General features: G+C 39.7%; 1 protein-coding gene across 2 annotated transcripts in view; it reads left to right on the top strand.

Moving 5' to 3' along the window:
• Nucleotides 1-1,424: 1,424 nt before the first annotated feature.
• Nucleotides 1,425-25,396, top strand: part of KCNG3 (potassium voltage-gated channel modifier subfamily G member 3) — a 38,863-nt gene continuing 14,891 nt past the window's right edge. The window contains exon 1 of one of the 2 annotated variants that reach the window (XM_063079047.1): nucleotides 1,425-2,056. In XM_063079047.1, coding sequence (XP_062935117.1) covers nucleotides 1,425-2,056 — 632 coding nt within the window. Of the gene's footprint in view, nucleotides 2,090-25,396 lie in introns of both variants that reach the window. The other variant, XM_063079046.1, reaches the window with a different exon arrangement.

The raw sequence follows: 25,396 nt of genomic DNA, 5'->3' as shown, positions 1-25,396 counted from the left end.
TATCGGATGTCTTGTGAATTGCTGGTAGCAGTTTAAAATGATCCCTGCCAAGCGGAACCCACTCCCTGGGCAAGAATGCGGGGCAGGACGCTCTGCGGAGCTTCAAGGGGCTCTTCACGCTCCGAGGACCGGTGCTGCAGCCGGATCGGGGGTTCAGGGGGGGAAATGAAGACCTTATGAAAGGAGGATGCAGACGAAGGCAACGAGAAATCATGCTTTTGCCAGTGCCAAGGCGATTCTCCCCAGACTTTCACCCCACTCTACGGGAACCGTCACGAGAGGGTCCGTGCACACTACACGTAGGCGCCTCCTCAGGACCAGCGCCCCAGAAAGCGGGAGCCAGGGCCGCTTCCCTCCGCGGGCGGGCAGGCGTCACCGAGGCTGGGGCCTGGGATGTGTGGCCGCCTTCGGAGCACGCGCTACGTGGGTCGGCCCGTGCGGGGAGAGGAAGAGCAAAGTCGGCAGGAAAAGCAGTGGCTGGGGTGCCTTCTCTGAGAAATCCTTTGGGTCGGTCCCAGAAACCCAGCTGGGTTCCGGATAGTTTCTGGAAAAAGCTCTGCAAACGCCCTCTGTCCCCGCCCCTCAAACCTTGCACCTCAGTTCTCACCTCTGCAACCCTCCTAACTCTACTGTCTCCTCTCTTTGGGGACGCAAAAAGGGCCCTTGGGGGCTGTCCAAGTCATCCCTATGGTCCGGAGCGGTAGGCGGGAGCAGGCACCCGGCCGCGGGGCTTGACTCCCCCTTCCCCCCAGGGCTCCCACTCCTCGCCTCCCCACTGCGGGCGGGAGCGGAGCGGGAGGACGGCGTCACGAGGCGGGGAGCCCAAGGTCCAGGGCGGGGCGCCGGGGAATCCCAGCCCGAGCGAGCCGGGGAGGTGCGGGCGCGGGCGGGAAGAGGAGGGCGGCGCGCAGAGGGAGGTGAGCGGCGCGGAGCCGGCAGGCTAGGAGGAGGGCGGCGAGGGAGGCCCCGCCCCCGCTCTCCGAGCCGGCTGCTCGCCGCCTGCGGACCCGCTCACTTTCCTCTCGCCTCTGGACGGCGGCCGGGCGCTTGCCGGAGCCGCGGCCGGAGGGCGCACCGGCCCCTCCTCTCGGCGCCCCTGGGGGGGGTCGGCGCCGCCGCCTGCGAGAGGGTACCCCGGCCTCGGAGGGGGATCCCCCGGGCGCGAGAGGCGGCGGCGCTGACACAGCCCCGTTCCCGGCCAGCGGGGCTCAGCGCTGGCGCCGGAGGGGACTCCCCCGCCACCCGCAGGTACCGCCGCGCGGAGGGCGCGTCGCTGGCAGCGACTCTGTGCTGCCGAGAAGGCTAGAGCCGAGGGGCTCCCGGGCAGGCGGAGGGCAAGAGCGGAGCCACCAGGGAGAGCGGGCCCCGACGGTGCGCTCCCCCCCGTCGGCCCAGGGCAGGCAGGCCCCGGGGGGCGGCCAACCATGACCTTCGGGCGCAGCAGGGCGGCCTCGGTGGTGCTGAACGTGGGCGGCGCCCGGTACTCGCTGTCCCGGGAGCTGCTGAAGGACTTCCCGCTGCGCCGCGTGAGCCGGCTGCACGGCTGCCGCTCGGAGCGCGACGTGCTCGAGGTGTGCGACGACTACGACCGCGAGCGCAACGAGTACTTCTTCGACCGGCACTCGGAGGCCTTCGGCTTCATCCTGCTCTACGTGCGCGGCCACGGCAAGCTGCGCTTCGCGCCGCGGATGTGCGAGTTGTCCTTCTACAACGAGATGATCTACTGGGGCCTGGAGGGCGCGCACCTCGAGTACTGCTGCCAGCGCCGCCTCGACGACCGTATGTCCGACACCTACACCTTCTACTCGGCCGACGAGCCGGGCGCGCTGGGCCGCGACGAGCCGCGACCCGGCGGAGCCGAGGCGGCTCCCTCCAGGCGCTGGCTGGAGCGCATGCGGCGGACCTTCGAGGAGCCCACGTCGTCGCTGGCCGCGCAGATCTTGGCCAGCGTGTCGGTGGTGTTCGTGATCGTGTCCATGGTGGTGCTCTGCGCCAGCACGCTGCCCGACTGGCGCGCGGCGGCCGCAGACAACCGCAGCCTGGATGACCGGAGCAGGTACTCCGCCGGCCCTGGGAGGGAGCCCTCCGGGTAGGACGCACTGCTTCTCTGCCCGTCCCGTCCGTCCTGTCCCGTCTGTCCGTCCGTCCGTTCCGTCTCCGTCCTGTCTGCCTCCGGGCGGCCAAGCCAAGCTGGGCTGGGGCCCAACGAGGCCGCAGGCGCGGCCAACTAAGGGACGCTTGGTCCCCACCCCTGTTTCCCGGGCACTAGCCAGTTCTGGACAGTACCCTAGACGCTCCTGTCGAGTGCGAAATCCCTTGACGTGGAGAGGAGGGTCGGGTAGAGATAGACAAACCTTCCTTCTTTGTAGTTTGCTTTTGAGCAAATAGCAGCCTGCTGATTAGTTTTCTTTAAACTTTATTGTTAGTATTCAACAATGTAAGCTTGAACTAAGAGAAGTTTGAATTACTTGCTAATTTTTGGCCGTGTCTGAAAAGATGAAGTCTTACCATGGTGAAATGTGGTCTGCGCTACACTGTCCACCCTTTCTGTACACTCTGCCGGGGTGCCCCCGGCATAATATGTGTTGTAAAAGAATTGTTACAGTATAAGGGAGGTTAATTTAACGATAGGCTCTAAATAGTGGTTGCCTGTGTCTTTTTCTCCCTTCTTTTTCTGAAAAGTATGGAGTTAGCAAGGCTCCTGTCCTCTTTTTGGTATCAAAGATTCACATCGTGATTTTCAGAGTCTTCTGTATGCCCAGGGAAAAAGTCATTACCTCGGGAGAGGAGAAAAATTTAAACTGCCTTAAATCCAGAAACAGTATTGGGTAGTTTATGTTTTTTTCTTTTCATTTCACTAGGATGAAAAGAAAACATTTTAATCTTTCCTAAGATTGTGCTTACCTTTCAATGGTGATAACAATTTTCTGTTTTTAGTACAAGTGAGTTTATTTTGCATTTTTGGTGGGAGGAATAAGCAGACTAAAGTTGGACTTTCAAGGGAGACAGCCCTTTTGGGCACAAAACCCAAATTGTATATTCTATTTTACCTTTGTTTGATACTGTTTTAAGATTGCCCCTCCATTAACTTTTTTTAAATTTAAGGTTGCACCTTGTAATGCTTTCCTGACAGGCATGTGCGTGTTAGGAATGGTGCTGTGTGTCTAAATATTGCAATGGATTATTTCCAGATAATATTCTTCCTATGGGGAGTAAGAATTTTTATGCAAATCTAAGTAGTGAATAAAATTGTCTGGTACCACAGAGTCTATTAGTGACAGACCATCTTGGCATGAAATCCAAGATACATGCTTTGAAAAGAAATTCATTAGGAAACTCATTTTGTTTAGTGTATTAGGTACTGTTTTCAATTTACAGATAAGAATTACTTTTTTCGTACTTCATCAGTACAATGAAATTAACTTATTTGTCTAAGCACAATATATAAGGGCCCTTTTTTTTTTTTTTTTTTTTTAAGAGGTCTATAGGAAAATGAGCCATGAATGACTGGCCTTGAAATGGTTCACTAGTAACTGTAGAATTCTCAGGTTAGTGAGGGTTTGAGCTACATTAGCGAAGGAAATAGGAGAATTGAGTTATTAATACAGATATTGAAGGAGTTAACTAAATGAATATATAAGCAGTGAAATATCTTAATCGTAAGTTTTGGGGGAGGGAGGGAGTTTTGGGAGAAGAGGAGAGCAGTCTGGAGTTCATTGTTGTAAAGCATTTGGGAAGAAATGAGAGATGCATAATAATTGTAGGGAGAGAGAAATGGAAGAAACCAAATGGGAAGGGACAGAGATGGAAAAGGGAGACTGCAGAAGTGAAGGAAAAAGATAATGCTTAATTTGTGTATATGTATTTTAGGTACTGTATGTATATAATTATTCAAGTCAGAACTGTTCCCTAGATATTCAGATATTTCAGGCAAAAGCATGTTTTTGTTTTTGTTTTGCTTAATGGCCCAGCTTCACTCTCTGAGTGTAGGTATAAGAAAACCAATATCTGCAATCCCAAACAGATGAGCTGAAGGATGGCGGAATGACGGAGTATACTGCACATTGCAGAGGAAGCCCCCACTTGCCTCCTTCAACAGAGAGGGCCCCTAAGCTGGCACTTTAAATATCGTCTCTCAAACCCTGCCTACTTGTGGTTGCTGAAATTAGTCTTTCCAAAACATCATTCTGATCATTTGCTCATATTTGGCATCTACCAAATAAAGCCAAAATTTCTTTCTTGGCTTGCAATCAAGGATCTTTACAATTTAACCACAACCTGTCATTCTTGACTTATCCCATCATAATTTGCAAGTATTTTTTGAGTATCTGCTGTGTTCAAGGCACTGTTGGTTTTCCAAATATAGTATTGCAAATTTTTGTTGTAAAGAAAAGTTGGTGTCAAGTGGGTGATGTAGGAATCACAGGCACAAATGATCTCTGAGAGTTCAGTTGATCTGAGAAGACCATTAAGGTGGGTAAGGATGAAAACAAGCCATGGTTGGAAGGTTGCAGAGGTTGTACACTGCCCAACACTGGAGTGGGTGTCATTTACGTAGACTGTAGTTAATGCATCCTGCACACCCATGTGTGCCTCACCTGGGAACAAAATAAGGAGACTTCTCCAGGTAAGAGGAACAACATGGCATAAGCGAGTAGCTGTATATTATGTTTATGGAGAATGAGTTCAGTGATGGAGTGAGAGGTGGACAGAGAGCAGATGACAGAAGCCTTGAATGCAAGGGAGAATTATTTTATTTTGCAAGTGGTGGCTAAGCCATTGGCAGGTTTGTGGAGTTTGGGTGAGTGGGTTATGCATATAAAGTAACAAATGTGGAGAGTGTACCATGAATTGGAGAGTGGAGAGATCAGACACAGGAGGATGAGTTTGGAGATCTTTGTGGAGGGAGGGAATGAGAGCTTGGATGCTTTGCAGTGGTGAAAATGGAAAAGAAATGACAACTGGGAAATACTAGGAAGAATCAGAATTAATCCAGGGCAGTGGAAGGATACCGACATCAGGGGCTGATGAAGTGGATTTTCAGGAGTGGGGAGTACTCCTTGTCACCTGCAGGCTTCATTTGTCCAGTCTGGCCTGCTCACTTGTTTCTGAACCACCCAGATGTCCCTTACTGTGCAATTCCTAGCTTACGACATTAGATCATCAAGCCCAATTCAGATTCGATTTCTCTTTTGAAGCCTTTACTGACTACTCTAGTGGATGTGATGTTTCATCCTGAGTTTCTTGAGGGATTGCTTATTTATACTACTTATCTGGCATCTGTAAATAATATCCTCCATAGCATGGTAGTTATTTTGTCATATAAAAGTGTCCTAGTTCCTAAGCTAGATAGATGAAAAGCCCTAGAAGGCAAGTAAATTCCTTATACTATTTATTATTGTAGCATCTTCTAGGAAAAAAAATATTACTCAAGCACAATAAATATCTGCCGTGTATATTACACTTTAAAAATATAACCTTTCCAAAATATATCTTCTGTTGCATAGTTTGAGGAGCTGTTCGGGGTAACGTGTTGGGTTTCAGGTACCAGAACTCTTATCTGAAGCAGATGGGATTCTGTGCTAGAATAAGAAAAAGATCTATTAAATCAAGAAACAATTATTTATCACATACTTATTGTGCCAAAGGAATAAAGATATGAGTATGGTTTCTTTTTACTAACCTCTGAAATTTTGGAGTAGCACACAACCTAATGTTTGGGAGAAAACTTGAGAGGTCCTCCAAATCAATAATTTTAAAACTTTTTGTGTATGAGGTTGATTTTTTTTTTTTTTTGCTGGCTGGTGCAGGGATCGAACCCTGGACCTTGGTGTTATCAGCAACACAGCATGATCCTTTTAAATTGCTTTGTTTTAGATGGTTAATAATCATAAATAATGGTTCAAAATCCAGAAACTACAAAAGTAAGCCTTTTTCCATTCCCTGGTTATTCGGTTCTTTTCCCTAGGTGTAACAACTTAGCAGTATTTTGTGTGTCATTTCGGAGATATTATGTATTTGAAAGTATATTATATATATTTACAAAAAGGAGAAAAACAGTGTGATATGTACTATCCTGAAACTTGCTTTTTAACTATCCACCATGTCGTCGTGATCATTCCATGTGAGTCTATCAGCACCGCACTCTCCCGAGTGAGCCACGGGCCGGCCCTCCATGTGAGTCTATAAAGAGCTGCCTGATTCTTTTATGTAGTTACATAATATTTCATTGTGTGGATGTTCTATGATTGCTGGACATTTGTGTTGTTTCTTGTCCATAGGAAATGCTACAGTGAATATCCTTGTACATACACATTATTTTGCTTTTATGCAAATACACACACATGGTTAAAAAAACACTGCTGACTGCTGGGTAGAGCAGATGTAGGGAGACCTAGCAGGTGAGTGAATATGGGGCTTGATCTAGGGGAGTGGTGAGAAGTGATTGGATTCAGGTGAATTATGTGGATTTTTATTATGTGGTTAATGACAACTAACTCATCTCCCAGGACTAGGAAAATGTGTGAGTTATTATTTATTAAGTGAGGCAGTGCTTGGGCCCACCAGCATTGGGGTCCCCCTTGCTTAACCTCTTTGACCCATATGTAGTGAACCATGAATCCAGTTCTTTTCTTCGGGGTCCGCTTCCCATTTTGGGATATTGTGAGGAGGAGGCTCTGGAAGAAGGATCTCCAAAGGGTTGGTGGGAGACTGATGATAGACCATTTTCCTTACTGTATAACTGAAACCCATCTCATTGAGAGGACTGTCTTGGCTGTTAAAGATCTTTAGTGAACACATTCACAACCTCCTTTGATAAACAGTTCTAGTGACTAATCTCAGAATGGTGATGTTCTTAATGTTTTATTTGATTGATAAACTAAATTTTTCAGGCAGTTTGCCTTCCATCAACATCTGAGTATTATTTTGACACTGCCAAGAAGATTAATGTTCTTTTTGGTATTTTAACATATAGACAAGTCATCTTTTAAAATTACAAAGCATTGCTGCTGATTTCATAAAAAGATGCTCTTTGATAATTGCTTTTGAGAAATTTTGACATCTGAAAGACAGATCAGACATAAAGTAGTTGTCCCATTTACTTTTTGGTCTCTGTTGTCCCAGTCAGTCTCAACAGAGTGTTCTCTTTTGAGTTTTAAATCTCTTTAGCGGGCCGAGCCCGTGGCTCACTCGGGAGAGTGTGGCGCTGGGAGCGCCGAGGCTGCGGGTTCGGATCCCATATAGGGATGGCCGGTTTGCTCACTGGGTGAGCGTGGTGCTGACAACACCAAGTCAAGGGTTAAGATCCCCTTACCGGTCATCTTTTAAAAAAATAAATAAATAAATAAAATAAATAAATAAATCTCTTTAGCATGCAAAGTCTTGCTAGAATTTTGATCTGTTCTTTAGAAATTCTTTCAAAAACTTGCTTCATGTGCAGGTTTGATCTTTAATTTGTATTGCTTTGAGTAGTGATGATAAGAATTTTGAGAAGATTTTAAAATGTTTAAAATTCTTGTGCTATTTTAAGCCTAAGTTTTTAAAAAATTAAATAATCAAAACGAACCACCCTGTGATGGACATATAAAAATCAATTGTATTATTTCTCTCGCCTTTTAGTTCAATATTATATAAATCCAATAGGTTTTTAAGTACTTGAAAAATAAAAAGCAATATTTGAAACTGAAGATGGAAGTCTCAGTGCTTTTACTTTGAGATAAGGCGGATATTTTCAGAAGCCAGTAATTAATAGATCTCTGATAGGATTGAACATAACCCAAGAATCTCAGTTAAATTCTGTTCTTTCACAGTGGACTGTTTCTTTTCATGTGTACAGTTTTTCTATCTGCTGCCAATTTTAGAATTCAGTGGAAATTTTCTTTTGTCAATGCTTTTTTCTAACCTAAGTGGTTTTTTTCTCCCTTTTGGTAAGCAAGTCATTTTCAACATTATTCTTTTTCTTTTTATTAAAACTTAGCTCATTGGAAAAAAGTGTTATAATGTGAAAAGTTAGTGTGCTCCTGTTTCAATTTTATTACCCAGTTTCTGGGTATTCTTCCAGAAATTTTCTGTGCACTCATAAATATGCACATATGCACACACACACAAACACATACACACACATATATATACAATTATGTATGAGAGGTCCTCAAAAGGTTCATGGAAAGATTCGTATTCTCTTTTTTTTTATTTAAAAAAAATTTTTTTGGCGGCTGGCTGGTAAGAGAATCTGAACCCTTGACCTCAGCGTTGTAACACCACACTCCAACCAACTGAGCTAACCGTCCAGCCTCATATTATCTTTTAATTCCATTTTTCCACTAATTTTTTGAAGTACACTTGTATATATACATGCATATTATATAGATTGAGATTCTCTTTTTAAATATGTAACTGAAATCATTATATAATCTTCTTCAGCAATTTGTGTTTTTCACTTAAAACTTTCCCTATCAGTTCATATAAATCTTCCTTATCCTTTTAAATATCTGTATAGTATTCTATTGTATGGATGGGCCATAATTCATTTAACAAGCGTCTGTTGTGTAGATAATAGCAATGGCTGTAATAGCTAATATTTATTGAATACTTAATATATGCTAGTTGCTATAAAGTTTTTAACATGTATTTTGTCATCTAAGTCTCATTACAATCCTTTGAAATAGTACTGTGAAATAGTACTGTTATTATCCCCATTTTGGGGCATTTAGATAGGTTAACTAATGCAGGTATATGTCCAAACTCACACAGTGGTTAAGGAGCCTTGGGTTCTGATTCCCATGTCCCCATTCTACTCTGCCAAGGAATGGTTACTTTGACTCTAGTTTTTCTTTTTTTCTTTTTAACAAAGGTGATTTTTTTTTCTTTTTTTTTTTTTTTAGCAGCTGGCTGTTAAGGGTATTTGAACTCCTGACCTTGGTGTTACTGGCACGATGTTCTCCCAAGTGAACTAACGAGCCAGCCCCAACTCTAGTTTGTAAAAAAATGCAGACAGTGGTGAAGAGCAGTCTTTCTCATGTCTTTTGCGAATTGGTGTGAGTGTATATGTAGGCTGAATTCCAAAGTGGAAAAATAGCTGAGGTAAAAGGATTGTACTTTAAAAATTTTTTCCAAGACCCAGGGTTCATTCAGTCCCTGTACCAGCCAGCCAGCTGCCAAAAAAAAAATTCTTTTTGATAGATACTGCAGAATTTTCCTCTAAAATATGAATGAAAGTCAGTACTATTGTTTGTTAATAGTAATAATAACCATCATCATAATATTATTGTATTAGTAACATTTTAATTGCAAACATCTGGAAAAAACATTATAAAAATATAACAGCTTTATAGTGATATAATTCACATATCATAAAATTCACCTTTTAAAGTGCATAGTTCAGTGGTTTTCAATATATTCACAGAGTTGTGCAGTCATCTCCATTATACTGTTTTAAGCATTATGTTTGAGTCATGTGTTTGAAGGAGTACGAAATGTGTCAGAAAGTTGGAGCCCTGGAATGGTTAAGACAGGGACCCAGGCAATTTGGCTGAGCAGATGAATGAAAGCAACAGGCAAAAACATTTGTGTTTGAATTTATTCATTCATTCATGAATTGGTGGGTTCTCTTGGAGTGTTTGGAATAGTTACATACATTTAAATGATCCTCTTAGCCTGTGAGCGACAATGACTCCTTGATTTTTGACTCTACTGGCGAAAGGAAATATGTCATTGAGGCAATCATCTGACTTTCTCTGGTAATTAATGTCAAAAGGAAAAAGCTGTGGTGGAAAGTCAAGACCTGTGTGATCCTGGCAATTAATTCACTGCCCCACTCTGGGTCTGTACCCTCATCTGTTAAGTGGAGGTGTCCCACAGAAGGGTCAAATGAGAGAATAAAGACCAAACCCTCAACTGGAAGCTAAATTTCCTTAGCTCTTTATTTTCCCCTGTCTTAGGCCCCTTCTCACTGTCTATCTTGTCTTGAGGTTGCTTGTTAGCATGTCCTAGCTCCCTTTTAGTTTAGAAGTTCTTTTAGGACAGAAATTCTGTTTCACAACATGTAGTTCAATGCCTTGCACATGGGTAAGCAGTCAGTATAATTTTTTTCTTTCCTAGTCAAATGAAGCAGTGGGAGTGGAGAAAGAACACAGAAATCTGTAACTGGTTGTGATCAGTTCATCATAAACACCACTGCACTCATATCAGCCTCAGTATATATTTTTAACTTTTTTTTTTTTGTCATTTTTGTGACCAGCCGCACCGCGCTCAGCCAATGAGCGCACCAGCCATCCCTATATAGGATCTGAACCCGCGGCGGGAGCGCTGCTGAGCTCCCAAGCGCTGCACTCTCCCGAGTGCACCATGGGGCTGGCCCTATATTTTTAAATGAATGATACATGTGACATAACTATGCATTTTCATTTTTGGTAGAAATGGGTATTTAAAATTTGTCTTCAACTTATGAGCAGGTTATACAGGGATTAAACCCTGGATCTTGGTGTTACCAGCAGCACACTAACCAGCCAGTGCAAATAGTATTTTAAATAATCAATTGCAGGTTGTTTTTTGGCTCCTTATTCATTTATTCCTTAAATTCAATGAACATTCATTGAGCACTGGCTATATAATTGGAACTGTTCTAGGTGCTCGGGGTATAAAACAGAGAACAAAACAGAAAGTCCTTCCTCTGGAGAACCATCTATTCTAATAAATAAATATGTAACAGATTGTGATAGTGCTATGAAGAAGTAAGGCAGGATAAGGGGTTTATAGGATGCGTAAGTGTGCACCATGGTCAGGAGAGATCTCCCTTAGAAGGTGATGTCTGAACAAGGACCTAGAGGGATGGAGGAGGCAGTGTGGAGATACCTGGGCCAGAGAGTTCCAAGCATAGAGAACAGGAAACACAAACCCCTTAGGTGAGTGTGTCTTTCGTCTGAGGCAAGAGTGGTGGGAATTTGGAGTGAAGATGCGGACGTGTAGATCAAGAAGAGCTTTCTAGATGCACCAACTAGAAGGATTTCATTTTGATTGTCTTCTTTATTTATTTATTTATTTATTTTTTCTTTTTTAAAAGATGACTGGTAAGGGGATCTTAACCCTTGACTTGGTGTTGTCAGCACCACACTCTCCTGAGTGAGCAACAGCCCTGCCCTTGATTGTCTTTTTTAAAAGAGGAGATGGTAAGGACTTTGGATTTAAATCCAAAATGTGGGTTTTGAGCAGAAGACATAATTTGGCTTAATTTTATAAGATCACTGTGGCCACCAGGTAGAGGATAGACTCCAGGACTCAATGGTGGAGCCAGTGAGGCCAGTGAGGACCACTGTTAGTGATGCTGACTGGTTTCCTCAGCTAGCTCATGAAAGCCTGTGGGATCTGGTTTCACCTCCACGCTCATAGGATGCTTCCAGTCCTAGATCCGGGCAGCTAAAGGCTGTATTGGTCCAGGCCGTGGTGGCAGGATTTCCTTTTTCATTTTTTGGATAAAAATATTATTGTAATCAGCCAAGTTTGCCTCTGACATCATGGTATGACAAGGGTCTCAACTGGTCTCCCACACCCTCTGTTGCAGGTCTGGTGGTGTCTGGAGCAGAGGTGGGCAAACTGGCTTGTAGACCACCTCAGGCCCACTGCCTATTTTTTGTAAAGCCCCTGAGCTAAGAACATTTTTTAAGTGGTTAAAAAAAAGAAAATCAAAAGAAGAATAATATTTTGTGATTTGTGAACATTATATGATGTTCAGATTTCAGTGTCTGTAAATAAAGTTTTATTGGAACACAGCCACAGACACGCTCATTCTTTTACATTTTGTCTATGGCAACTATGGCAGCTTCCTGCTACTTGGGCTGAGTTTGGTAGTTGCAGTAGAAATTTGTATGGCCCAAAAAGCCCAAAACATTTACTATCTGGCCCTTTATAGAAAAAGTTTGCCAACCCTTGTTCTAGAATGGTGGTGTCACATGGGCCTAGACTTAACCATTGTCTAGCTGTGGGACCTTAGGCATATTCCTTTGCTAAGCTTGAGTTTCCTCACTGTAAAATAGGGATAAACAGTAGTACCTGCGTTATAGGGTGGCCATGAGGATTAATGATCGATAGCTGATTCTTCTAACCTTCCTGATGCCAAATGCTGCCCTTGGTCCCACTGGGCCCACCCTGACTCACAGATTGTTCTGTATTCTGGAAGTACTTCCCCCAACCACAATTTACTATTCAGTCATGGTAGTTCTGGTAGAGCAGAGGCTTTTATTTGTATTTATGATTGGTGTGGGAAATCAAGTATTTAGAAGTTAGGGACTGCCTGTATTAATTTCAGATATGCCTGACTACCATTTGTAACAGTCTTCTATGATGATATTCACACCTGAATTCCACCTTGGAGAACACCTTGGAGTGATTGTGAGATGGCAAGGTACTTCTAGGTCCCAGTAGGTAATTTGTTCTTTATGTTAGAGAGAGCAGCTTTAGTTCAGCCATGGTGTACTCTGAATTGGTAAGTGTGGGAGGTGGGTAGGGAGGGGAGGGGTGATCAAAACTGAGATTCATGAAATAGGTCCTACTAAATCAGGGACTGCCATTTTAGTAACACATTAAAAAGTTTATGATTTTATAGGAAATAAAGTAGGAAGTACTTTTTTTTTTTTTTTGATGGCTGGCTGGTACAGGGATTGAATCCTTGAACTTGGTGTTATCAGCATCATGCTTTGACCAACTATGCTAACCAGCCAGATCCTAAAGTACATTTTTTTAAAAAAGGAAGTAAATTGGATGTATTATTACTTATTACTCAGGTGCCCTTGAGGCATAACCAAGCTGCAGCCCTAGCCCTCAAGTAACTTCTTGTGGAGGGGGAGGAAGAGCCAGAGAGGAGGTGAGGTGGTGCCGCTGTGGGAGGGAGCACATGTGTGGGCAGCCTGGGGTGCTGCCGAAGGAAGGGCTTTTGGGGTAGCAGCATTTTAGTCTATACTGCATTCTCTGAATGCCAGGCACAAGGACACGGTGGAAGCGGCAGTGGCACCATACTGTGTTAGTAGTTGTATTCTCTACAGCCATGTACTCACAGTTTAAAAAAAAAAAAAAAGTTTCACTTAAGAATACCCTTGACATAGCAGTCAAAATGATTAATTTTGTTAACACTCTGACCCTAAAGTATATACTTTTAAATAGTTTGTGTGATGAAACAGGAAATTGCAGATAGCACTTCTGCTGCATACCAAAGTACTGTGGCCATCTCAAAGGAAATTACAATTAGGTGAGTTGTGAGCTGAAATAGCAGCTTTTTTCGTGAAACACTACTCACTCTTATTTGTAAGAATGACTAATTTTATTCAGACTTGAATGCAGAGCTGACATTTTTTCAAAAATGAACAAGGTGAGAGGTTGGCCAGTTAATTCAGTTGGTTAGAGACCAGTGCTCTAACACCGAAGTCAAGGGTTCAGATCCCTGTATCAGCCAACCACCAGAAAGAAAAATGAGCAAGGTGAGTCTTTTATTTCAAGGAAAACAATGGACAGTATTTGTTGCGAGTGGTAAAATTCAAGCTTTCAATTAAAAATTAGAAATTTGAAAAACTTGAATTTGCCACTGTGCACTGATGGCTTCCCAATACTTAACAACTTCTTGATGAAATAGGTGGTGATGTTAGTAAATGTGGTTTTTTAAAAAAATGTCATAGAATGAAATATGTCAACATTGGAAAGATCTGCATAACTTAGTGAACCAATATATCCCAAATGACCAATACTTAATGTTACAAAACCATGCATGGCAAAAGACCCAGCCTTAATGTCAGAGAAGCCAGTGGGTTTTAATGTAACAAAGTACAAAAAGTTCAGATGTGATTTCAGTTTCTACATTCAGCTTTGAGAAACTATCACTTTCTGAGTTTTGGTATATGTCTGGCTACAACAAGGGCTACTGCGAGGCTAAGGCTGATGTCGTGTATCCTGCTCACAGCACCAATTGTCTAGCTCTTAATCCTGTTCCTGACGCCAATTGAAAAGCTAGGTGACCATGCATGGCTCTTTTACCTGCCGGCAATCCTGCCAACTGGGCCCATGGTTGAGCTAGGGCTAGGCTGGAGCTCACAGACCCCTCAAGCCCATTCACAGACTGGGTCACAAACCCTTCATACACCAGGCTGGGTCACTAGACCCCTCCCGCAGGGCGGGCGCCCGAGGCTGTAAAACACCAGCCAAAGTGGCACCTTGCAGGCTCACTTACTCCACCTACACACACAATGTTTACGGAACCACCCTGAACTGGCTCTGAGGCGAGGGGAGCCTGACCAAATTGTTCCATTTTCTCAACAGTATAATATTGGAGAAGAATATCCGAAACTATCTGAAAAGGCTATTAAAATACTCTTTCCTAACTACAGTGTTTCTGTGAGGATAAGTTCTCCTTATATTCTTCAAAACAGCATATCACAACATATTGAATCAGAAACAGAAAGGTAACTAATTTTTCTCACTCTTATTTTTGGTTTTGGAAAATATGCCTATTTTTCGTAAAAAATATGTCATTTATAACTAATAAATTTGTTATTGTTTTAATTGAACTAGTAAATATTTTTTAAATTCCTAGATTACATGGTAAATATTGGTAGATATAGCTTACATAAAACAGAAGCTTTTTGGGTTCATCAGTAATTTTTGAGTGTAAAGGGATCCGAGACCAAAAAGTTTGAGAACCACAGTTTTAAAGGCACCAATTTCCAAGACCTCAACTTCAGTGTATACTCTCATAAAACCAGTATGCCTGAAACATGCCTGTCGTAAAGCTCGATGTTCCCCTTTCATGATTCCTTCTCCCATTTACAAATGAAAAGTGCTCCTCTTACCCTTCAAGAATCTTACTAAGGTATACAGTCTCAGGGTGTAGAAAACCTGTGCTTTTGCCATTCTCTGAGGGAGAGTCATGTGACAGCAAAGCAAAGAGAACATTGGTTAGAAATACTGAGAATCTGTAAGATGGGTGAGAAACTATCCAGAAGTACCTTATTTCATTCACGCAACAGACTCATGGCAATGCAATATCTTTTTTTTTTTTTTTCAGTGGCTGGCAGGTATGGGGATCCAAACCCTTGACCTTGGTTATATCATTTACTTTTTTTCTTTCTTTCAATTTTCTTTCTTTCTCTCTGTCTCTCCTCTTTTCTTCCTCCTCCCCCTCCTCTCTCCTTCCTTCCCTCTCTCACTCTCTTTCCCTCGCTGTCTGCCTGTCTTAGAATTCAAAAGTGAGGTTATCATAGGGAAGTATGTATTTACAGATCATTTGAATTGGAAAAATGAATCAGTCTGTTCTTAAAGAAAGTATGTGTAATTTGAATGATTGGTTCAACAGTGAGCATTGACTTTGCAAATTTGGTGGACATTTTCCATAGCTGAATGAGCTACATGTGCAATTCCAAGGTTTTGATGAAAGTATATTTAATACACATGATAAAATGCAAATATTTAATAAAAAATATTGTATTTACCAAGATGTATTGGAATATTTTAATATCTCATCCCTTTCTAGTATTATCAGATTTAGTACTGGTGCCTTTAAGCAGAAGAGTAACCAGTGTGTTTAGCAGTCACTAGATATGTGCTGGTCTAAGTATTTTTTTATGCAGTACTTCCTAGGAAGTGAGAGAGTGAATGACTCTAGTGATGGCCAACAAATGTTTTTGCAAGTTAGGTGATTGTCAATTATTTGCTTTTAACAAAATTGAAGAGTGGAATTGGCTACACAGCAGATAGATCATTAAATTCAAATTTTTTCTATTTAAAAAAATTCTTGTTTTTTTAATTGACAAATAATTGTATTTGTGGGGTACAGTGTGATGTTGTTATACATGTATACATTGTGGAATGATTAAATCAGGCTGACATGTTCATCAACTCACATATTTGTGATTTCTTTGTGATGAGAACATTTAAAATAGGAATAGATTTGATGCTGAATTTAATCTTCTGCCAATCAGAAATAATCATTTATTAATTTGGTTTTAAAATTTCCAGCTGCTAATAAGACATGAACTAATTGAAAAGAAAAAAAACTGTCTATGTTATTTAAAACTACAGTTTTAGTAAAGTCTTACTTTTTGTTTTATTAATACTGGATTTTGTAATATTCATGTTTTGATCAATTATATTCTATTAATAATTGTAATGATAACTCAGTGAAAACAATTTTGCCACAGATTATAGTCAGAGGAAGTTTTTAAACAGTTAAGTTATGAGCCTATTTTTTGTTGTTGTAGAAAAGTATGATAGGGTGTTTACAGAATTTCTTTCTTTTTTTTCCCAGCGGCTGGCGGGTAGGAGGATCCCAACTCTTCACCTTGGTGCTGTGACACTGTGCTCTAACCAACTGAGCTAAACAGGCCAGCCCCAAGGTGTTTATAAAATTTCTACAATAAAAGTAGATTACATTACAATAGGTCCTTTTTAATCTTGGTTGGAGAAGTTCATTCAACAAATATATATATTTAAAGATGACCAGTAAGGGGATCCGAACCCTTGGCCTTGGTGTTATCAGCACCACACTCTCCCAAGTGAGCCAGAGGCGGACCTTTATTCAACAAATATATTGAACACGTATGTACTAGGTGTTAAGGACACAGTGGTGAGAAGGAAAAAAAGATGGCTTCCTTGCCCTTGTATAGATTAGTCTAATTATTATAGTAGTTTGCAGAAATAGTGCACAGTGGGGTCAACTACTACTACTTGAGTTAAGTTAGGCTGGCTCCTCCCAAACCTATTGATTTCAAAGGATTCACCAGAACAAAAGAATTCCCTTTTATCTTTCCTCCTTAATTCGTCCATACTTAATTATCCTTTTCATTGTTTGTTTTACAAATTTTTTTTTTTTTTTTTTACGTAAAAATCACAATGTAGTGCACAAAACTTAAGACTCGAGAAATTTTGACAAATGCATAAAAATATATTAGGGCAAAATTTTGTAGGAAAAGGAGGATGCAGTAACATTGTAAATTTTCTGTTAAGGAAGAGTTTTTGTTAGTGTGTGTGTTTTTTTTAATGGGAGTTGGTAGGTATATCAAAACTCTATAGTATTTGGGTTCATTAGATACTTTTAAAAGAGCAATGTTTTATTTTTAAATGTTGGTGTTTATAATATGCCAGAATTTGCATCCTTTGCAGCTATTTTAAAAATTGTCAAATGTCAAAATAAAAACGTTGGAGGGAGGTATATAGTTATAAATTATTTCAGGGGTCAACAAAAAATTTGGGAACTACTGTGCTTGAGTGTGTTAAAGCCAGGCAAGAGCTATGGGGTGGTTTGGGGGACAGTATTGATATTGGTCAGTAAGTTGAGATAGTGTCACAAAATGTCAGGAGCTAGCATGGGGGTATCAGGTCGGGCAGTAGCTCCCTGAGTGACATGTTTAGTAACTTTAGCTTTACATGTAGGGACAATATACCAAGCAGGCATTTAAACCTAGATAGTAATACTGAAAAGCTTGGAAGTAACTTCAAGCTTTTGGCTTTTATAAAATTCCTCTTCAAAGGAGACTTCATGGCAGGGTTTTATTCATCCCTTTATTCATTTACTTATAACATGTCCTCATTTATGATCACTAAGGATATGGTCGTATGATATGATGTAATATGTTTGGAAGAAAACCAGAAATGTCTCCATTTTTATCTGCATATCATCTTGTGCGCACCTTTGCTTTCTGCCTAATTCCTTGCATGTGTGTGATGGAAGTAGGTGAAATAAATATTACGGTGCTCCCCGCTGTATGCTCAGCAGCAACATGAATTGCCTTATTTATACAAACCTTCTGAGGTTATTAGTAGCTCAGGTTACAGGTACGGCGATAGAGAAGTCAAGTGAGTGACTTAATGTGAAGAGTTGGGAATCAGCCCAGGTCAGGTTCCATAGCTTGTACTTGGCTGACACTCCATTGCTTTTTAGGTGCAGCAACTCTTATCTTTGTAAATGATGCGTGGGGAACTTTGATGCACATCTCAAGAACCAAATTAAGGTCTAAATTGAATTTAATTGATAGTTATTGTTATATATGTCATTTAAGAACTGAGTAAATGAAAAAGAATTTTTCAGATCCTGGAAAGATAAAAATTAAGTTTTACTAGCTAATAGTACAATATGCAATGGGCTTTTAAAACAAATTGTCCCTATTTCTCAATTAACCTGTATAATATATTTAAGTGTTGGTGCTAAGCCATTACAGCAAATACTGTGAGGAATTTTTTTAATATAAGAAACTGTTGAGGCTAAAGCAAAATTTAAGCATCTTAAAATGAAGAATTCCATATGCCAATCAAAATGTGCTTTCGTTGAGTACAACTACCAAAACCTGAAGAAGCAGAACAAATCAATCTGTGAAATAAAAGAACCACATGCTTTACAAAGATAAAAGAGGAAATTATGCATAAAAACCATTATAAAGTCTTCCAGGCATGTAAAGAAGTATAGATTTAGTACAGTGGACACCTGTGTGTACCCACCACCCAACTTAAAAAAATAAAACAGAAAATACAGTTGAAATCCACCACATGCCTCTTTCCCATTGAAATCCCTTTTTTTCTGGAAGAAGTCATCACTCTCCTGACTTTGATGTAATTTCCATGCATTTAAAAATAAATTTAATATATGCATGTATGTATCTACACATAAAATATAGTATTGCTTTGCATATTTTAAACCATTTACACAAGTGGTATCAGTGGAATCCACAGCTTGTCTTTTTAGATCAACTTTATGTTCTGATGTTGATTTCTATAACTGTAGGTAGCCCTTTTCATTTTAACTATAATGTAGTAGGCATTGATTTATTTGTTCTTCTATATGTACAAATTTTGCTATTACTGTAGTGCTGCAATGAATAGTTTTGTTCCTTTCTCAGTGCACATATTGGACAATTTCTTTAATGCGTCTACGTGGGACTGGAGTTGCTCTAGTGAGAGGTATGCACATCTCTCCCAGATGTTGCCAAATAGCTCTCCAGAGTGGTTGTACTGACATATTCTTACCAGTAGTGAATAGTCTTATTGCTCAATATCCTTGTCATTTCTGCATGTTAAACTTTAAAACTTTGCTCATCTGATAGATGTGAAATATTTCATGTTTTTTCTTTTTAAATCAATTTTATTGAGATATAATTTACATAAAATATGGTGTACCCATTTTTAAGAATACAGTTTGATGACATTTGACAAATGTATATTATCTGTGTGGTTACCATCTGATGGAGTTTGGATGTGTTGTCCCCTCCAGAACTCATGTGGAATTATAAATTCTGGACGTTATTGTCTCCACCCGCCCCCCAACTCATGTGGAAATTTGATCTCCAATGTGGCAGTGTTGGAAATTGATTGAGTCATGGGGGCGGATCTCTCATGAATGGATTAATGCTCTCCTTGGGGGAGGGAGGATTAATGAGTGAGTTCTTGCTCTATTAGTTCCCGCGAGAGCTCATTGCTTAAAAAGACCCTGGCACCTTCTCTCTCTCTTGCTTCCTCTCACCATATGATCTGCTTGTACCCGCCGGTTGCCTGCCACTTTCCACCATGAGTAGAAGCAGCTGGAGGCCCGTGCCAGATGCAGCTGTCCCAGAATTGTAAGCCAAATAAACCTCTCTTCCTTAAAAATTACCCAGTCTCAGGTATTTCTGTTATAGCAACACAAAACGGACTAATACACCATCCCCTATCAGGATATAGAACATTTCTTTTACCCCAGAAAGTTTCCCTCTACCTTATTGCCCTAGGCAGACACTGATTTCTGTCATCATAGATTAATTTTGCCTGTTCTAGAATTTAACATGACTAGAGTCATATAGGATTCATTCTTTCATGTCTAGCTTCTTTTGATCAGCGTAATGTTTTTAAAAATTCATCCATGTGTTGTCTATATTATCAGTTCATTCTTTTTTTTAAAAAAATTAGATATATAATTCACATAAAATTTACCGTTTTATTTATTTATTTATATTTTTAAATTTGCCATTTTAAACTGTACAATTTGGTGTTTTTTACTATATTCGCTATATTATGTAATCATCATCACTGCTCTAGAATAGTTTTATCACTCCCACAAAAGAAATCTACCTGTTAGCAGTGACTCCCTGTTCCCCCCTCCTCCTATCCCCTGATAACCACTAATCTACTTTCTGTCTCTACGGATTCACCTATTCTGGACATTTCATATGAATGCAGTTATACAATATGGGGCCTTTTGTGTCTGGCTTCTTTCACTTAGCATGATGTTTTCAAGATTCATCCATGTTATATTTCATTCCTTCTATGATTGAATAATAATCTATTGTACGGTTATACTACATTTTGTTTACCCATTCATCCATTGGTGGACATTTGGCTTGTTTCCATTTTTTGACTCTTATGACTGCTATGAACATTCGTGTTCAAGTTTTTGTGTGAATGTATGTTTTCATTTCTCTTTGGTAGGTACCTAGGAATGGAATTGCTAGTTCGTATGGTAATTCTGTATTTAACATTCTGAAGAAAGTTCATTCCCTCTTGTATTCCATTGTATGAATACACCAGTTTAATATTCACCAGTTGGTGGTCATTTGGACTGCTCCTTCTTTTTAGTTATGAATAAACCTGTTATGAACATTCATGTACAAGTATTTTCGTGGACATGTTTTTCCCCCCTTTTGGTTATATACCTAGGAGTGAAATTGCTGGATCATGGGATAGATGTTTGTTTAATTTTTCTTTTCTTTTCTTTTTTTAAGTGTATGTTTAATTTTTAAGGTACTGATAAACTGTCTCCCAAAGTGGTTGCACCATTCCATACTCCCAACAGCTATGAGATTTCCAGTTGCTTCATGTCCTTACTAACATTAGGTATTGTCAGTCTCTTTAATTTTGGCTTATCTAGTGTGAGTGTATGGTATCTTGTAAATTTAATTTGTATTTTCCTGATTAGTAGTGAAGTTGAGCATCTTTTCATAATTTTTTGCCGTATGGATTTCCTCTTTGTGAACTGCGTCTTTATATCCATAGTCCATTGTTTTCTTTTTCTTTTTCTTAATGGCTAATTATATATTCTAGGTACTGATTGATTTCTGTCAATTGTATGCATTGCAAATATCTTCTTTCTGCCTGAGTCTGGTCTTTTCACTTTGTGGTGTTTTTTGACATATACAAGTTGTACTTTTTTTTTCCTGGCGACTGGCCAGTACAGAGATCAAACCCTGGATTTTGGTGCTATCAGAGGGGTTGTACATTTTAGCAGACAATTGTATCAGTGTTTTCCTTTATGGTTTGTGTGATTTTTAAATTATTATTTAAGAAAATATCCCATTATTTCCAAGATTATAAAGATACTCATATTTTCTTAAACATTTTTTATATATTTGTAAAAATTTTACTTTTACTTTTCAAATGTGGTCTTTAATTTGCCTAAAGTTATTTATGTTGTGAGGAATCTATCTAATTTATTTTTTTCATACCGACAACAGTTTCCCTAGTACTATAGAATAGTCCAATACTTACTCCACTAATCTAGAGAGCCTCATCTGCCCTATGTCTAGTGTCTGTGAGTATGTAGATCTACTTCTGGGCTCACTGTTCTTCATTAGTCTTCCTATTAATTCCAGCACCAGCACCGTCGGGCTGGCTCAGTTGGTTAGATCTCAGTGTTGTGACACCAAGGTCAAAGTTTCAGATCCCCATACATGCCAGCCACCAAAAGAAAAAACATGAACAACAACAAAAACTTTTTCTATGTCTTTTGTTGGATTTACATTTAGGTACCTTATAACTTGTGCTGCTATTGTTAATGATTTTTTTTTAAATTACAATTTCTGACTGCCTTTTGTAGCTCGATAGTACTTCTGTTCCCATTTATTCTGATAATTGATAGGATCTCTTTGTTTTAATGTAGACAGTGATATTATCTGGAAATATTTGCAATCTTTACAACTTATTTGTCTTTCTGTATTGGTTAAACCCTCTAGGGTTGTACTGATGATTAGAAGTAATGATAGTGGACATTCTTATCTTGTTTCTAATTTTATTTTATTTTATTTTATTTTTTATTTATTTTTTTTTTTTGCGATAAGGTGCCGCTTGGCTTTTTTTTTTTTTTTTTTTTAAATTTTATTTTGTCGATATACATTGTAGCTGATTTTGTTTCTAATTTTAAAGGTAATATTTCTAACTGTCCTTAAATATGGGCCTTAGGTTTTTGGCAGTGTTTTTTAATCAGGTTAAGGAAGTTTCATATGTTTTTTATATTGTTGAGTTTGTTTGTTTAAATCATGAATGGTTATGAAATTTAATCAAATACTGTTTTCTTTTTGCTTTTTGGTACAGGTACTTAATTGAATTCTTTTTATACCTCTGTTAAGATAATTATGTTCCTCCCCCCTTTATTTTTAATATGATGAATTAAGTTAATATTTATACATTTTTTAATATTAGACCATCTTGGCATTTCTGGAATAGAGTCAGCTAAGTTGAGTAATACATTTTTGGATCACATTTGCTAATTTATGTAGAATTTTTGCATCTACGTTTCTAAGTGAGATTGGCCTACAATTTTCATTTCTTATATTGTCACTGACTGGGTTTGGTGTCAAGATTTCACCAACTTTTTTTTTTGGCAGCTGGCCAGTATGGGTATCCGAACCCATGACCTTGGTGTTATAAAGTTATACTCTAACCAACTGAGTTAACTGGCCAGTCGTTCACCAACTTTTTAAAATGAGTTAGTGAGCACTTCTTTATTATATGGAGTAGTTCATATAAGATAGGGATTATCTATTATGTATATTTGATAGATCTTGCCTGTAAAATCATCTGCATCTAATCTGGATTTTTTGGTAGGAAGATATTAAAGTGTGGATTCAATTTCTTTGATCATTGTAGGACCATTCAGGTTTTCTAGTTTTTCTAAAACTGAAAATTTTGGTCTGATACATTTTTCTGGGAAATTGTCCATTTCACCTACAGTTCTCATTTATTTGCATGGAGTGGTTTAGTAAATTTTCATATTTTTGTAAAATATCTGTTTTATCTGTAGTTATGTCTCTCTTTTTTTTTTTTTCCTGACCTGTAAGGGGATTGCAACGCTCGGCACGGTGCTGTCCGCACCACGCTCAACCAGTAAGCGCACTGGCCATCCCATATAGGATCCGAACCCACGGCCTCGGCACTACCAGCGCTGCACTCTACCAAGTGAGCCACGGGGCTGGCCCATGTCTCATTCATTTCTAATCACTGTTTTCGTTGCCTTCTTTCTTTCTTTTTCTTGCTGAATCTTGCCAGGGACGAGATTTTATTATTATTATTATTATTATTATTATTATTATTTTGTGGCTGGCCAGTAAGGGGATCTGAACCCTTGACCTTGGTTTTATAACACCACACTCTAATTAACTGGGCTAACTGGCCAGCCCTTTTATTAATCTTTTCATGGAACCAGCTTTTGACTTTTTTCCTCTTTTTTATATCTATTTCCTATTTATTACTTTTTTCATTTTTCTTTCTTTGTCCCCTCTCTCCTTCAGTTTTCCTGTTTATAAGTCAGACATAATTTTCTTTAATGAAAACATACATCTGGAAATTAAATTTTTAACTTATTGATTGTGTCATATGTTTTGGCACATCAAAAGTTCATATAGAGCATTGGGGCCACTGCCTTCTACATTGTTCTTGGGAACACCTTGGGAGAACCACAAGGTGGTTGTACCTTTCTGTACTCCCACCAACAATGCACACTCATCCCTCAGTATTCACAGGGGATTGGTTCCAGGACCTTCCATAGAAACGAAAATCCACAGATGCTCAAGTCCCTGATATAAAGTGGTGTAATATTTGCATACAACCTGTGCACATCCTCCTGTATGCTTTGAATCATCTCCAGATTACTTATAATACCCAATACTATGGGTAAATATGTGTAAATAGTTGTTATATTGTTTTGTTTGGGGAATAATAGCAGGAAACAAAGTCTGTACATGTTCAGTGTAGATTTTTATTTTTTTTAATATTTTCAGTCTGAGGTTGATGGAATTCGCGAATGCGAAACCCACCAACTATTTATAAGGTCTTAGTTGCTTCACCTCCTGCCAAACTTGGTGTTGTTGGTCTTATTTAAGTTATTCTCTTGGGTGTGTAGCAATATCTTATTGTGGCTTTAATTTTCATTTTCCTCATGATTATTGAGTGTTGATTATTTTTTTCATGTGCTTACTGTCTTTTTATATATTTTATTATGTAAAGTGTTTGTCAAAATATTTAGCCTATGTTTTTAAAAATTGAGATGTCTTTATTCTTGAGTTTTAGGAGTTCTCTATACATCCTGGACACTAGTCCTTTGTCAGATAAATGTTTTGTGACTATTTTCCTCTAGTGTCTGGCTCGCTTATTCGTTTTCTTAATGGTGTGTTATGCTGTACTGAAGTTTAAATTCTTTTTTCTTTTTTTTTTTTTCAGGTTGTAGATCAAAATAAAGTTTTTAATTTTGATGTGAAGTCTAATTTATCAATATTTTCTTTTATGATTACTGGGTTTTTTTGTCCTTTGCATAAGAAAGTTTATGCATTGCCAAGTCACAAGATGATTCCTCTGTTTTCTACTAAAATCTTTTTTTTTTTTTTTTTTTTTTTTTGTCTTTTTCATGACCGGCGCTCAGCCAGTGAGTGCACTGGCCAGTCCTATATAGGATCCGAACCTGCGGCAGGAGCGTCGCCACGCTCCCAGCACCGCACTCTCCCAAGTGCGCGACGGGCTCGGCCCTCTACTAAAATCTTTATGGTTTTAGTTTTTACGTTTAGGACTACATTCCATCTCATTAATTTTTGTCTGTGTATTAGTCTGTTTTCTGTTGCTTAGAATACCTGAAACTGGGTAATTTACAAATTAATGAAATTTATTTCTTACAGTTTTGGAGTCTGGGTAGTCCAAGGTTCAGGGAACAAACACATCTGGTGGGGGTCTTCTTGGTGGCAACACAGGGTTATCACATGGTGAGAACGGCAAGAGCACTTTTTTATGTTCTCCTTATAAAACCACCAGTCCCATGACACACACACCCACGACAACCCCTTAAACCATCAACCCATTACTCTGTGAATGGATTGATCCATTCATGAGGGTATCATCTCATGATCCAGTCACCTCTTAAAGGGCCTGCATTTCAAATACCATAATCAGATTTCCCACCCTTTTAACACTGTTACAGTGGGGATCAATTTTCCAACACATGAACTTTTGGGGGACACCTTCAGCCAATACTAGTGTGGTGTGAAGTAAGGATAGTAATGCATTATCTCTAATTTTTATTTATATATTTTATTTTACTTTATCAATATATAATGTAGTTGATTTTCATGTCCCTTTACCAATCCCCCCCCCATCAACATTATATCTGTTCACTTATCTTAACAAGTTCAAGGAA

The sequence above is a fragment of the Cynocephalus volans genome, chromosome 14, assembly GCF_027409185.1.
Source record: "Cynocephalus volans isolate mCynVol1 chromosome 14, mCynVol1.pri, whole genome shotgun sequence".
NCBI lineage: Eukaryota > Metazoa > Chordata > Mammalia > Dermoptera > Cynocephalidae > Cynocephalus > Cynocephalus volans.
Note: the sequence above shows the minus strand (reverse complement) of the source record. Positions and strands in the feature narration are given on the sequence as shown.